This window comes from Haliotis rufescens, unplaced genomic scaffold (genome assembly GCF_023055435.1).
Source record: "Haliotis rufescens isolate VD_foot unplaced genomic scaffold, xgHalRufe1.0.p SCAF_5, whole genome shotgun sequence".
Classification (NCBI taxonomy): domain Eukaryota; kingdom Metazoa; phylum Mollusca; class Gastropoda; order Lepetellida; family Haliotidae; genus Haliotis; species Haliotis rufescens.
The window spans coordinates 41,307,849-41,323,378 of record NW_025964223.1 but is presented as its reverse complement, the minus strand read 5'-3'; the positions used below and the strand labels follow the sequence as shown (position 1 = coordinate 41,323,378).

General features: G+C 40.7%; 1 protein-coding gene across 18 annotated transcripts in view; it reads left to right on the top strand.

Annotated features, from left to right (window-relative positions):
• LOC124110305 (androglobin-like) overlaps positions 1-15,530 on the top strand; it is a 156,123-nt gene that overhangs the window by 66,309 nt on the left and 74,284 nt on the right. For 9 of the 18 annotated variants that reach the window (XM_046469563.2, XM_046469557.2, XM_046469561.2 and 6 more), the window contains exon 1: positions 11,595-12,287. The exons of 4 other annotated variants lie outside the window; for them this stretch is intronic. In XM_046469563.2, the coding sequence (XP_046325519.2) occupies positions 11,968-12,287 (320 nt within the window). In that variant the 5' untranslated portion in view covers positions 11,595-11,967. Of the gene's footprint in view, positions 1-1,124; positions 1,533-11,590; positions 12,288-14,038; positions 14,198-15,530 lie in introns of those variants that run through there. 5 more of the 18 variants (XM_046469562.2, XM_048384480.1, XM_046469555.2 and 2 more) reach the window with 5 other exon arrangements.

The following is a 15,530-nucleotide window of genomic DNA, read 5'->3' as shown; positions in this document are numbered from 1 at the left end:
TTTGCACAAGAGACGAATGTCTGTTTCAGCAAAAGACATCTAGCCTCATGTATATATGTAAATATATTGACAGCTTACACACTGTGACATGAAATAAATACAAACAATATCCTGCCACCCCGGGGGAAATGGCATTCCATGTGGAACCACTGCTTTCTTCTGTTATAATATTTATCCATGATCTTCTATACTATTATTGCGGAATTATCATACAAATTGAGAGAAACCTTATCAAAACTTCGCTGTTCCAGGATAAAGTTAAGATCTTCTATCTGAGAAGTATTTAAAATATTTGTACATATTTTCGAATTCAAGTTATTCCGTAATAACTTAATTGTTTCTTAATTCATTGTAGATTATCTTTTTACTGACATTTTTATGTATGCTTCATCACTCGTCATCGAATGGGGGGAGGGGGGTGGTGGTCACGGATAGCCAAGATTCTTAAGGCGCCTCAATTCGCTGTGCAGAGTTGCAGCCCTTGGGCACACCAGAAACCTATGATCGTAGGTTCCGATTATGTTTTGTCAATGCCATACCCGTGCTCGTGGGTTTCACCGAAGTGGTAAACGTCTGTGATGTGCATCACTGCGGGTTTCCTCCCACGTCAAGCTGACAACCCGTGATATAAATGAAATGCTGTTCAGAGTAGCGTTAAATCCAACTCACTCACTCACTCACTCATCGGATGGTCAGCTGAACATGTAGGTGCCATTACTATTTCAGCTACAGTCAACGTTTTAGTGTTGGACTTGTGGAGGAAAACTGGATTTTGTGGTTCTATTCTTGTTCAAGCATTTCTGACCAATGACGTCGGGTTCTCGGATCTACCAAAGCATCCTAAACGTGTGTTAATTGTTTAACGCCGCACTCAGCAATATTCCAGCTATATGGCGGCGGTCTGTAAATAATCGAGTCTGGACCAATCCAGTGATTGATATCATGAGCATCGATCCACGTAAATGGGATACGATGTCATGCAGCAACAAAGTCGGCGAGCCTGACTACCCGATCCCGTTACTTGCCTCTTACGACAAGCATAGTCGTCTCTAACGACAAGCACAGTCGCCTATTACGACAATCACAGTCGCCTATTACGACAAGCATGGTTTGCTACGGACCTATTCTGACCCTGATCTTCAAAGGTCCATCCTGGACGTAGATAATTAGTTCACATTGCTGCGTAAACGAAATTCACCATAAAGGACTTAATTTTACGAACACGCCATTCCCTAAAAGTAATATTCACTGTGCGTGTCAAACATCAGTTTACCTGAGTTAGCTTATCGTATTGACCTGACCCCCGAAATGAGGAGAGGTTCAAGAAAAGACAGTTATGTCCCCAAACTGATAACAACACCGGAAGAGCTCCACCCCCCTCCAGGCGGTGGGGGGAGGCGAAAATCTGTGGGACAGGATCACGGGAACGGATTAAGAATCAGATGCCCCTCGCCAGGCTCCCCTGGAGGCAGGGATCAGCATAAACATGAAGACAAATCTCCGTCTGAGAAGCTACATTTGAGCATGCACGCGTGAGTAATGACGGCGATGTTGTATTGTGTAGTTGTTAGTTTAATACGTGTTTCTCGTCCTTTGTTTACTGGAGGCCGGGTGTACTGTCTTTATGCAGGCGAAGGAACAGGTAGCATAGCTAAGACTCGCACTTAAAAGGCACTACATATCGTAATTGAAAAGGAGCCCAAGTTGAAAAACTATTGGACCTCCTCCAGTCAAAGTTGGTATGAGACTATTAAACAGTCATACATAATAATGTGGCAAGGAATGATACATTCAAGTCAATAACACTGACCTGAAAAAGAATGCAACAATAATTGGATAAATATTATTAAATAAGTGCTTGAGACGCCCAACGCTAACTGATTGGTTCAACTGTGTCATATGGCCCTGTGACGCAGGGGTAGCATTATGCAGATGGCTGTTACAATGAATGCTCGTTCCACCCGTGACGAACATGTCTGGTTGTTGATGAAATATAGTGATAGATAAATAGACAGATTTTTTATTCATGCACCGATTGTCTTTAAATGCAATATCCAGTTATGTATGACTGTTTAATAATCTCACACCATGTTTGACTGGAGTAGGTCCAATAGTTTTTCAGATATTGTAGTAAACGTCGGTACCTTAAATTAACTTCCAGACTATAGATGAACCTATGGTAAATCTAGACTTGCTTCATTTAGGGCTATAGTGTTATAGTAAGGGCTGGGCTAAAAGGAAAATCCCAGTTTCTAACAGACTATGGTCCTTGGTTGTCATCCCCGTATCTCTGCTCTGCTTCACTCTAGAATCTAAAAAACTGTTAATACGGCGTAAAACTATACTCACTCCTTTACATATGGAAAAGAAGAAACATCCATCTTTTGCTCCAGAGAAGAATTTTGGTTACAGCAAGAATCATCTAGCCTCATGCATGTTTGTAAACATAGATCTAAACCTTGTAACTTGTGTTACCTCATATGTGAGGTATTGTATCTGTACAAGTGTATATACACTATTAACACGTGTTAATACACTTTAAGTTCGCAATCTAATATGGCGTTTGAACAAGACAGATGTTACCATTTATAATAAACCACTCATATTATTGTAATGAATGAGCGGGGCTTTAAGTCTCGCATTTACATACAGCAATGTTTTAATAACAGCACGACCAACTCCACAAAAATAGGCTTAATAATGTACCCATGTAGGGAATCGAACGAGGGCCTTCGGCAAGAACTATTTAACAGCGAGGCTACCGAATTGCCAAAGTGCAAAATTCGCAAGAAATTTAAATTTCTGTTTCTTTTCCGAAGTGTCCTTTAACGTAGAAACAACGTGTGCAACGTAATACACCAGCAGACTATTTTAATCAATAATGTATGTTTTATTGATTGAAGGGGTTATTTTATTGACCTGCCATTTGTGCCAGGTTACAGCGTATTGCACGTGTGATGAATGTAGACACGGGCCCTGATAGCTTTAACCATTAGAGTAATGCATTTGTTTGCTGGGAAGAAGCGAAAGCCATACGCAACATCCGATTGGTTGAAATTCGACCTCCCTGCCTGTTATTATCGTATGGGCCAATTATGCTTATTGAAAGAGAAGATCACTGAAAGGTTTGTTTCAATGATAACAACACACAAACATGTTTGTCTGTTTGTTTGTTTCGCCTCACACCCAGCTGTCATATCTTTACAGGTGTGGAGTCGCGAATTCTCGTTTTACCCCATCCTTACATCGTATTTTGTAAGTTATATACTGTTGACTTACAATACAAGGCGGTGTGTGAACTTTTTATTGCAAGGCCAGTAGTTAATGAAATTTAATATTCCATCTTTTCAGGATTTCAAATAAAACGTGTAAAATTCTGCGATCCTAGTCAAATATGGTTTGAACGTTAATAAAGTTAACCGACGGCTCGTTGCGATGAAAATGAGAAAGAAAACTTCAAGTGGTTCCCCAATTGATGTTTAATTGTCTGAATTAACGTGTGTCATTCCTGGTGTGTCTAAACTGTTTCTCCGCTGCGCAAGACCACGGCGTCTGGTGGAGTTCGGTTTAGAAATCGTGTCAGTACGCTTGTGGTTTCAACGAAGTCAGTATACTCTAGCTTGTTCCTGGTTGTCTGGTCCAGACTCCATTGTTTACACGCCGCCATCGAATGGCAGGGGTATTGCTGGGTGCGGTGTTATGCAACAAACAAATACTTACTTTTATGCAAATTGTGTGAGTGGCGGCCGCGGGTGCTACCGATAGAGTTGCTTTTCGCGACATCTTGTGTCGTCACTAATTTTGAATGATTTTGCCTATTTTGCTTCACGCAAAATGGAATCTGTTTCGGTAGAAAAACGAGACTCGTTATTCTGGCGTTGATGTTTTGAATATACAAATATTCAGACGAATTGTGACTGGTACGGTATTTTACTTTAACGTCACCAACAACTGGATATTGATGAATAATCTGCGCGTGACGAACCACGATCACGTACGGACGTGCGATCTTAGGGACACGGGTGACTTTGTCGTCTTAGACCTGCAGAGTTGCGCCCCTTAGGTGTGTCAGTAGACTATGACCGTGGGTTCTAATCCCGGTTCGGTTTGATAATGTTGCCAGATTTTTTTGCACCATACCCGTGCTCGTTGCTCAAAGCCCAACTCACTAATGGAGGACACGATATGTCATGCCTCAGACATGAACTATATATATGCGGGAAATACTTGACACTCGTCTTTCACTATGCTGGTTGGTTGGTTTGTTGTTTAACGCCGCACTCAGCAATATTCCAGCTATATGACGGCGGTCTGTAAATAATCGAGTCTGGACCAGACAGTCCATTGATTAATATCATGAGCATCGATCCACGCAATTGGGATCGATGACATGTATCAACCAAGTCAGCGAGCCTGACCACCGAGCCCATTAGTCGCCTCTTACGACAAGCAAAGTCGCCTTTTACGGCAAGCATGGGTTGCTGAAGACCCCGGATCTTCACGGGTCTCTTTCACTATGTTACTTTATGGTCTCTGAAAAATGAAACCTCATCCTCAATATAAGGTATCAAAATACGGATACATTGTCGTTGCCCATGTCTGCTGTTTTTACTTCGCTTCTTGAATATGAATATAAAACAATAAAATAAGCACGAATTCATGAAATTAATACCGATTAAGTACATAAGTCACTCACATAATGGCTTAAGGGTATAGAATAATATTATATTTATAGAATACATAATATTTAATTTATTTATTGAAGAATATAATTTTTCAAAAAACAAGTTCATTCATTCTTGTGTCTGAGCATAATCTGTGTTGAAGTAACCCATAACTGTTGTACTGTCCTCACATCTCACGAGATTTCAATCGAAGTCAACCGCGCTCTGTGATTTGCAATTTAATCTCAAGCCCCGGTCATGTTTTAGGCTTCGTGTGCTCTCGTACGGGAATAGCCTTTGGGCTTATTTCCTGTCCAATTACGCTAAAGAGATCGGTTCGCGTAACTTAGCTTTCAAGGTGTTTCTATTTAATGGGGAAACCCTAGATTATTGAAATAATTAATTGCCTCTTAATGATTTGAAACAAAGGTTAAAATGACAAAGAAAACAGACATTTCGCCGCCAATGGAGACAAGAGTGACGTCATAGTTGAAATAGTGCCTGAACACCAGAGGGTACCAATATCCACCATCAGTTAATTTGTAACTCTAGTCCCTACAATTGTTAATTAATCATCATTATTCATTATGTTTAGATTTTTTTTATTAATGTGGCACTTGATCTGCCTGACATTTTTTTTTCATGGGATTATTAAATAAAACAATGAAAGTGTGTTATGATCGATGAATTGCCAGATTAGCGTAATTGAATGAGAAAGGCAATTAAGTTTCGTGGGTATTTTTTTTCATTCAAATACCAAACCGAAAAGACAAGTACGATGGAAAAGTTAATTCTATTTTTGGAAGTTTTCCGGAACATTTTTTTAATGCAAATTAGAATTATTGTGTGTGCAAGGGTTGGGTTTTTTAAACTTCTTTATGAGTATATCTTGTAGCCTAGTGGTAAGAGCGTTCGCTCGTCACGCCTAATGCTCAGGTTCGATTCCCCACATGGGTACAATGTGTGAAGCCCATTTCTGGTGTCCCACGCCGTGACATTGCACAAATACTGCAAAAGGCGGCGTTAAACTATTATCACTCACTCAATATTGTTTCATCCCTACTTATCCATTATATATTCTCCATCATACTATTATATAGATTCGTTTAGAGAATATTTGAATACAACATGCTTGCCCTAAGAGGCGACTGACGGGATCGGGTGGTCAGGCTCGCCGACTTGGGTGATGCATGCCATCGTATCCAAGTTACCTAAATCGACACTCGTGATATCAATCACTGGATTGTCTGTCCAGACCCGATTATGTACAGGCCGCTGTCATATAGGGGGAATATTGCTGAGTGCGGCGTTAATCAACAAACAAAACAAACTATTATATTAATACTGTGGACCCTGTCGGTACTCAAATTTTGTTTTGAGTCACGTTAGAATCGTTTTGAGTCACGTTAGAGTAGGCTGAAAATAGCATTCGTCACCACTCGCCCCTTTCCGTAACCTGCAAGAAGACTCGTACCCCTATCGATGAATTTAATGTGCGAAAATACGACAAACCAATCAGAATGCGCGTATGATTTCAAGTTCTTCATCCCTCAGGAATAATTTTTGATTTTACATAATTTATGTCTTGCATCTAAAAATACTCCCAAAACACAGTTAAATGTGCTCAATCATACTGTATAGTTCCGCATGTCCCGATGTGCTTTAAACTGCATCTGAAATATATATAATATATGGGGTAATATATATGTGAACCATTACGCAAAGAGTAGACAATTGTTTTAGGTAATGCCCGTTTGCGCTAAGACGGAACCCGGTCGCAAAAATGGACATGAGAGGGGCACGAGTCGCTATTCGGCTTGTCCAAGAATAACACGTTGGTCACGCATGGGCGGATACAGCGCATCCCCCCCCCCCCCCCCCTTTTTTTATTTCGAAAAAAATCATTATTTCTGTATAAATTACCACAAAAGACAATAAATAGATCTTAATTGTGCACCCCCCCTTTTCAAAAAAGCTGTATCCGCCCATGTCACGTATGTGGCGAGTTAATTCAGGGTACTTATCATAACAGAATGAAGATGTAAAATGCTGGATGATCAAGAATGGGTTTCTCCCGATGAATTCTATAATATTTATTTTATTAGTCCAATTTAGCCATAGCCCAATCAAGAAATGTCTACGAGAAAATTACGAGTCCCATTTCGTCTCGCTCCGGAGTGACACGAATGGTTACGAATGGCTAACGCTTGCAATTCTCGCCCTGCAACAATAGCTGTGTCATACTCATCCACTTTATAGCAATACATTACCTTTACCATAACGAACAATCGACAAACGATATGAAGCACATATAATGTACTAATATCGATCGTAACTCCTGGCCATCCAACAGAAAAAGCGTTTGCTTTTTGTAATTCTAGTCAGGTGAAAGTGGCCGTTTGAAAGTAGGTAGCAAAGCAAGTCGCATAATGGGTCATTACCGTGAAGAAGTATTGGCTAGTGCATAATAGCTTGTGCATCACGTGTATAGCTAGTTTCGGGTCATTTGCCGTTAGCCGTTATTCGGCCTTCACTCAGATTGGTTCAGAAAAATATGTTATTAAGCCTTGTATTGAATATCAATACGTCCTATCACACAAACTGACATGTTGGTGATACATTGGCGTGTGCCGTTGTTAGTTAGCACAAAATCAACCTAAATATGTTTCAAAATGATAGATATTAGGCAGTTTTGGTAGCTGTGCAATCGTACGGGTGTATGTACTGATCCGCTTTTACTGTCTGATCTCACCTGGTCCTTTCGTAGCTTTGTACAGCTCTGCTTTTACTGGAACCTATAGTCACCTATTGTCATGATGTTGCAGCTAGTGTTATGGTGGGTGGGTGGGTGAGTTGGGTTTAACGCCGCTTTTAACAGCGTGTCAGCTTAATGTGGGAGGAGTGTGAGTGAGGTAATGCTTTAAGTCACATCGGCAATATTTCAGCCATATCGTGACGAGTAATGTGGGAGGAAAGCCCGAAGTGATGCATGTCTCAGACGTTCACCACTTCGGTGAAACCCACGAACACGGGTATAGTGCTGACAAACCTAGAAACATTATCATAGGTTTCTGGCGTGCCCAAGGGACGCAACTCTGCACAGCGAATCGCGGCGCCTCAGACGACTGGGCCACCCATGCCCCCTAGTGTTATGGAGTAGCCTTGAGGTTAAAGTGTTTGCTCGTCCTACCGAAGGCTCGGGTTCAATTCCCAGTGTGTGAAGTCCATTATTGGGGCTTCGCTGTGATAAGGTTGGTAAAATGCCTATCACGCTTCTATATGGGGGCGGTGGGATAGTCTTGTGGTAAAAGCGTTAGCTCGTAACGCCGAAGACCTGGGTTCGATTCCCCGAATGGGTACAATGTGTGAAGCCCATTTTCCGGTCCTGGAATATTGCTAAAAGCAGTGTTAAACCATACTCACTCACTCACTCACGCTTCGAAACGTGTCTTTTTAGCGAATCAAATATAATGACACCGCGTGTTATATCACGTTTGGATTGCAGCAGGAATTGTATGATAGCATCTCTTCCTGTTACCTGTCTTCAGATAAAGCTAACTGTCATTACGCTAATACGGTTCATCGGGTTTTTTCCAGTACGCCCTAGGGGGAACTGGACACCTGCTCGCAGTCACATTTTACACCTGTGCTTTGATTAATGGCCTTTATCATCGTTGATATAATAGCCAAAGGGTTATTCAAACATAATTAACGAATCCATACTTTATTAGCATTATAAAAACACTTTCTCTTCTTCATATAAATGGAACCTGGCTAACCGGGACACATTTTGTCCGTGTTAACGGGTTTCCGCGTTTGTTTGTTTTTTCATGTGTGTATGAGTAAAATTATTGCGTTCTAGTTTTTATTATGTCAGTTATTTTATCCTAGGTTTATATGTATTATAAATGTTTGCCAAGGAAACAATAGTCGGTGTTATACAAGAGGGGCGGACGCACGTACGCACGCACGCACGCACACGTGCATGTGCATCCACGTCGCTATAAAAGTACAGTAAACCCAATTTCACCTCACCTCGTCCCGCCGAATTATTATTTCCCGCTGTTTCGATTATCCACACGGGTACAGTATGTGAAGCCCATTTCTGGTGTCCCCGCCGTTATATTGATGTCATATTGTTACAAGCGAGTTAAAAATCAAACACACTCACTATCATTAAAGATAATTTCTGATCTGTTTACTTTTATGTTGGTTGGCCCTAGAACAACTTTTTTGAAAGGACGCGTAAATAATCAAGTTGGTTGGCCACCGTGGGGATTGCGGTTTAGTATCGTTCGCTAGCAGCCCGTGCTGGTCAGACTGGGTGATTTGGTTCATTGCGAGTCCTCGTACCCCGACGGCGTTGATTGGTGCTCACAATATCGAACACCAGATTGTCTGGTCCAGATTCGATTGTTTTCAGGCTGCTGCCATATAGTTGGGATATTGCTGCGTACGACGCTTTAAAAACACAGCACACATTCACCAACGATCTCCTTTGGTGAACATACACATGGTTACTTATCACCCGATGGGATCCTTGACCAGTTTCGGGGTTGGCGGATTTCGGAAATGTTATTTAGATTTATTGATTGAGGAGACCATGAATGGTATGGGTAGACCTACACCCGACCCCACGTGGAAGCGGCAGGTTATCTAAACCCTTCATCTTTATGTTGATTGTTCGTTGATATCGACATAGTGATATCCAGGTCGTGATGGAGCGTGTGTTCGGTTGAGTTCCAACCAAGAGGTAGAGAACACTTCAGCTCCAGATGGGGCACCTCTTTACGGACAACTTCAGTGATAGCCGTGGGATAACAGGGATACCGCTACTGTGTATCAAAATGTAAAGATGTCTTACCATGGACGCGTGAATGTGTTCGTGTCATAAGCAAAGTCAAGAGAGGCAAATCCACTCTGCAACCGCAAAGGGTCCAAGCCGATTTTAAATCGGAACGAACTTGAACATAGTTCAGTGGTCCTAGATTATGGCCTTACCCATTGTTGGTAAGGAAAGACATTTGCCTCACCTAGTGACAAATAAGTGGTTCATGTAGAATACTAGTCTGTTTTCGTTTGTTGGTGAAAAGATTTCCCGCTACTGGTGTTGTGCAGGGAGATCTCTTACCCCCTTCCGTTTTCATTGTAAAGGCAAACAAAGCTGGTCATGTTTTGTTCTAAGTCGATAAAGTGACACCAAGGAAACGAGATGTCACCATAAGAAATCATGTGGTGTCTCGTGGAAACAATTCAAGGGTATCAGCTCTCTGAAGCCATTTGTTTAGCAAGCTGACTACTGACTAAAACCCCAGCCATATTTCATCTCAAGAGCTGGGATACTTTCAAGGGTTCCGGATCTTAGAACCCATTTGAACATCTCTGACCTCGCTCGACCACAAAGATTGCCAAAGATAATGATAAATTAAATCAATTCTTTTGATAAATGTTTAGTTTCACCGTGCGAATTGCCACGCAGCGCTCCATGGTGGGTTGCTTCATTGTGTTGGTTTTTAAACGAAACCATGTACGTGAGAAAGAAACATGAGTTATTAATCGATATATAACTTACAATAATACCACTATGAATGTAACAATTGTTTAGATGTATTTTGTATAACATTGCCCACTGTTTCTCCGTAGTTGTTACTTGACGATGTCGAGAAGTTCGAAGTCCTTAACGCGACTTCACATATTCATATATGATTATTATTCTGATAAATGGTATTCGTGAACAGTGCACGTTAGTTGTCATAGGCAAAGTATGGACAGCCGTTAGAGTAAAATATCCGTGAATCACTATAGCCATGACAATGCTTTCTTTTGGAAGCTTTGGTTTTCAACATTTATTCTAATAACATCACCTTCTATTAATGACATTATACACTGTGGGTTCGAATCTCGGATGGGATTCAACCCCAAAAAGTACCCGAATCTGTACTTTACTAAGAGAGTGTTGTCACAATTATAGCATTTGTTTCATTTTAACACTTTCTAAATGGCATTGTGTGTTCACGACATTTTACAGACCTTAGAAATCAGGTGAGGGGACGCAGCATCGCAATTTGCTGTGAGGAGTTGCGTCCCTTGGGCACGCCAGAAACCTATGATCTTGGGTTCGAATCCCGGTCGCCCCGTTTGTTTCTAGGTTTGTCAGCACCATACCCATGTTCGTGGGTTTTACCAAGGTGGTAGACGCCTGAGACCTGCATCACTTCGGGCTTTCCTCCCACATCAAGCTGACACGCCGCGATATAACTCACTCACTCAGTTAAATCAGGTGGTTTGAACATTCCTTCCCTCAAGTACCCTATTTTCCATCCACCAATATTGCCTTGGAGTAAGATGCCACGGTAGAAATGTATCGTTGAATCATCCTTTAAACAAGCAACTCTTTGGCGTCTGCGGTTGTGGACAACATTTAATACAGCAATGCATCATTGAGAACCAGCTGTCGATTTAGCAGTAAGGATCATCAGGACCAATAACGCCATTTGCCAGCTTCGTGGGCAAGAATAATATTGGCATCTTCGTTTTAAGTCATTTAATCGGCTTACTGAGACGTTGCGTAAAGGACAATGTCCCTTAAAGTGGCATTCACTCGGTGTAGAAAAATTGATAGAAGTAATTACGCCCGTGACTCCCAACAGATTAACACCGAAGGAAATCCATTGCTGGACAATACATGTTATTCAAATTTTGTTTCTTTATTTTACACTGGAACAGGCGCTAAGTGGATATCCTAACAGAGTGGGTCTTGTCCTGTGGCAAATTCCGATAAGTGGACCTCTATTTATTTAAGCGGACCTTGATTTGTGTTGATGTTTTATTACCAGACAAACGTGAGCTGTCTTGGAGGAGATGTTATAAAATACTTACTGTAAGAAAGGGTTTGCTTTTTTTGTCTTGACACGACGTCCCTGCTGATAACAATGGTACGATCTCTTCCTGGCGAACGCAATGCGTTCTATCTTATATTGAAGGGTATCAAATGCGGATATGATTTTCAAAAATCAGTCAGTTCGAACTGGATATAGATTGTCGATTTGGGCCTGACATACAGACAGATAAACGTCTCACCTGGTTTCAAGTCGCACTGGAAGTCAGCCTGGCGTTCTTTTGTCAGTCCCCCATTGCCAACCTGTCACGGACACTTGGATAAGCGGTCCACAATACAGTGATCCTCTGAGCCACCGCCAAGCAGACGACACATAACCTCAGTCTAAAATGTCATCTTAAAGGTCCAATACAGGACGAACTGTCTCCCTTCAAGACATCACGCGGTCAGAAACCTTTCCGCAACATGGCATCGGGTAGGACGGGAATTATGCACCCAGTCACGAGTAGCAGACGACCAGTTGAGTCGAAGAGCAGACGAACTTCCTTCGGTCCAAGGGGGTCCATTGGGTCCCTCTCGGATATCAAAGAAGGAGATTCAGTGTATAGGACAGTTCGCTGTTTCCCCTCTCTGGATTGTGATCCCGAGGTGTTCTACAGCGTCGGGCGCCTCCGTGGAGGGGGGCATACCCACCGGTCAAGCCATGACCGCCCGGACTCTCGTAGGGGATCTTCTTGGAGTAGCCACAGAGAGGAATTTGACTCTCCAACTTCGGAGAAAGACAGGTGATTTTTTGTATTACTTATAGAAGTACATGAGCACTAGATGGTTTAATGCAAATTCACTTGCTTTGCTTATGACAACCATTGATATTTTTATTGTTTTGCTTTTTTACCCGGATATCAGGCTTGATGAACTATGTGATGATATGAAAAAAAACATTTATGGTGTCCCCAGCCATAACATGGTTGGACTATTACTTTAAGTGGCGTAAAACAGTATTCATTATGTTTGACGGGTATGACATGGATTTCAACTTTATTTTTATTCCCATGGAACGTATAGGTAAAGGCGAGTTATCTCAGGAACATGACACCACGTGCCCTTACTAAAACGTCATATTCATTGATGTTAAAGCCTTGAGTGCCCAATACATTTTGATTTCGTGTGACGATTTAATAACATCGTTTAAGGTTGTCTGTGCACAAGCCTTTGATCGAAAATAACAAAGTCACGCCGACATTCTACGTGTACTTGCATATTCATTATATGCAGCTCGCAAACTATATTTGGGATGGCACGATTATAATGTGGGTTATCTTGAGCATCGTGATGGCGTGTCTGCAAGTACAGATACATGGGATAGATATTCTTCACGTGAAACCAATTCTGTGACTGGTGAGAATGATTCCACTAGGAATTATTATGTAAATCTGCCTGTCCTTATTGATTTCGGTGTGTCCACATACTCCTCGGAACCAGATACAAATACATTCATCTTTCTCAGGTCGTACTTTCACAGGTATAATAATCCCCGCCCTGTGACATTTGACATTACCGTGATCAACGTGGCAAGCTAACGTTTTCGATTCTGAAGGTTCATGTCATTGATAAACTAGATAATATTGACTCGGTAACCTGATACGTGTGCCGTGTTTCTGACAGCTATTATGAAGGCTGCCCGGCTTAGATATGCTTTAAAACTAGTTGCTATGCATGTAGAAAAATCAATCCGCTGATTAGAGTCTGACGCCACCTCTATTCTGTTGCATGTTTCATTTTCGCTCGTGACTTGAAAGAAATACTAGTATGTATGGACATGTACCTTCTGCCCTCAACGATATGAGCGCTATAGTTGTGTAACTATATTTGAAAACAAGAAATATGGTTCAAGTGCAAGTTCCGTTTATGTGTACTCTTGAATTAATATTTTTTCGGAATAATATTCCGCTCTCCGGAATTTTCGTTTTCCCAGTTTTGGGATATTGTATTAATTCAGTGATGCCATGTGTGGATTTATACATCACTGTGGTTGCAATATTATTGTAATATTATTAGTTTGCTGTAAATGTAAATATAATCTTTTATCAGATGACAATATGTCACGCCTAAGTGTTGTCATATCAGTTATACTCTTCTCACTTTCAACTGCATTGTTATTTAGCCTTAACGAAAGCAATTTAGGTTTTGGGGAATCGCAGAAAATTATTATCATTATTATTATTAGTAGTAGTAGTAGTAGTAGTAGTAGTAGTAGCAGTAGCAGTAGTAGTAGTAGTAGTATCGACCATCCACCAATTACTTGACAGTGAACGATTTAATGTTCTTTGGGTGTTATAGTACTCGATTATTTGAAACAAATGTGTTACAATTAATCAATTTTAATATTATTTTGTCGCGTGCGCCAGAGTTGAATCAGTCTTTGACACACATTGTCACTGTGGCGATAAAGCCCATTTCGTTTTTAAATTGACACCGGTCTAATCAGCCCGTTCAGGTTTTCACACTTTTGCTTATGTTATTGTCAAGTGCGCATGCCCGCGACCGAGCATGGCAACAGATAAGCTTGGAATTTTACAGTTAAACTGATGACATAAAGTCCGCGTAATTTGTCAAACTTAAGCGTTAGAATGGCAACTAAAGCAGCGAAGAAGGGAGCCTCTTCGAATCGTGTCAGTTCAGCCACTCCGAGAGAGTAAGTCACTTTTCAAGGGTCGTTGTGATTGTTTCTTGGATACAAGATGGCTGCCTCCACTGCCTCTACTCGTTTCGCGTACTGAAAACATAGCGTCATTCTTACGAGGGCATTGATTTTGTTTGAATGAGCACGTGTCATTTATAATGCACAGGTTAGGAAATGTATGGGCGATATTGTCACAAAGGATAGACCATTTTGAAACTGTTTATGGTTCGATCGGTCGCTGTCAAAGTCGAGTCATTCAAAAACAATTTCACAAACCAGTGATTTCATACAAAGTTAAACTTGAAGCTCCTTATTCGATTTATGGATCATTTGTAATACATGGTCCGTTTCAGTTATCATATGATTATTTTGTCCCTGATAAATGGATTTATGGAAATTTATGTTACCCTTCACTGGCACGAAGTAGTGAATTTGTTGGGTAGAATGCTTGTGAATACCCAGATTTTGAGACTGGAATAGGCTAATGATCTTCGCCATAAAGGTGTTTTATGGTAATATTTATGTGATTGTGGAACATATCTAGTGAGGTTCTAATGATAGATTGGTTACTAAATAACAGATGAAATGGTCAGTTGCAAGTGCCCATTAGCTATTGTGGGAGGACTATCCAAATTATTCATTTTAAATGTTAATCAAGTCATTCATGACATCTCTACATTAATATGCCCAACCTTCATATGTCACAGGAGTAGGTTATATATAGTGCATTATGTTCAGTCATGGAAAATTCACATAATATTATGGTAAATATAATTACAGATAAGTTTTCATTGTGAGGAATACATATCCTTTTATATGCAACAATGACGTTATATGCCTTACATGATGGCTATATGCAATCACGAAATAGTCAAGACTTGTCACAACAACCATGAGAAATAAAAAAGTTCATGAGAGTCACTCTTGAAGGGATTCCAAAGAATATGTGCCTAAACACACGGTAAATAGTAGTCACATGACCACACACCAAGAGCTTGACAGACAGTCAATAGAGTGAAATACAACTAAAATTGTATCTATGGAAATAGTAGGTTGGAATGGAGTGGATATAATTTGGAAAAATAAAAAAAGTGCACTTGTGGCATGTGAGGAGCAAATATGCATGTGAAGTCCTCGCTAGAGCTGCAACCTCGTCCATTATCATGCTAACTAAGTGTGTTGAAAACACCTGTTTTTAAAACAAATTTACCTTATGTTCACATACATACAACTTAATTATTTATACTATTATTTCTTTGATTTTAAATGTTTTACTGAAAAATGAGTACAGTAAGTTGCTATAGTTACACTTTGTAGTTTCACTTTTACCTGTTTATTATTTATT